Source organism: Candida oxycetoniae (assembly GCF_023343755.2).
Source record: "Candida oxycetoniae strain CBS 10844 chromosome Unknown scaffold70, whole genome shotgun sequence".
NCBI lineage: Eukaryota > Fungi > Ascomycota > Pichiomycetes > Serinales > Debaryomycetaceae > Lodderomyces > Lodderomyces oxycetoniae.
Window position 1 is genome coordinate 45,912 of NW_026055474.1, and position 484 is coordinate 46,395.

General features: G+C 40.3%; 1 protein-coding gene across 1 annotated transcript; it reads left to right on the forward strand. All coding sequences in view use genetic code 12, as the record gives it.

Annotated features, from left to right (window-relative positions):
• Positions 1-484, forward strand: KGF56_003977 (uncharacterized protein; the record flags this gene model as incomplete). The annotated part of the gene is made up of 1 exon (XM_049325367.1): positions 1-484. A coding segment is annotated over one exon (484 nt), but the record flags the coding sequence as incomplete, so codon positions are not given.

Sequence of the window (484 nt, forward strand, 5' to 3'; positions counted from 1 at the left end):
ATGTCGAAAGCTGTTGGTATTGATTTAGGTACAACCTATTCTTGTGTGGCACATTTTGCCAACGATAGGGTGGAGATCATTGCCAATGATCAAGGTAATAGAACCACCCCATCATTTGTCGCTTTTACCGATACAGAAAGATTGATTGGTGATGCAGCTAAGAACCAAGCTGCTATGAATCCAGCAAATACCGTGTTTGACGCAAAGAGGTTAATTGGTAGAAAATTCAATGACACAGAGGTACAGAATGATATCAAACATTTCCCATTCAAGATTATCGACAAGGGGGGCAAGCCAAACATCCAAGTTGAATATAAAGGCGAAACCAAGGTGTTTACACCCGAGGAAATCTCGTCAATGGTTTTGACCAAAATGAAGGAAATTGCTGAAGGTTATTTGGGCACTAAGGTCAATGATGCTGTTGTTACTGTTCCAGCATATTTCAATGACTCTCAAAGACAAGCTACTAAAGATGCTGGTTTGA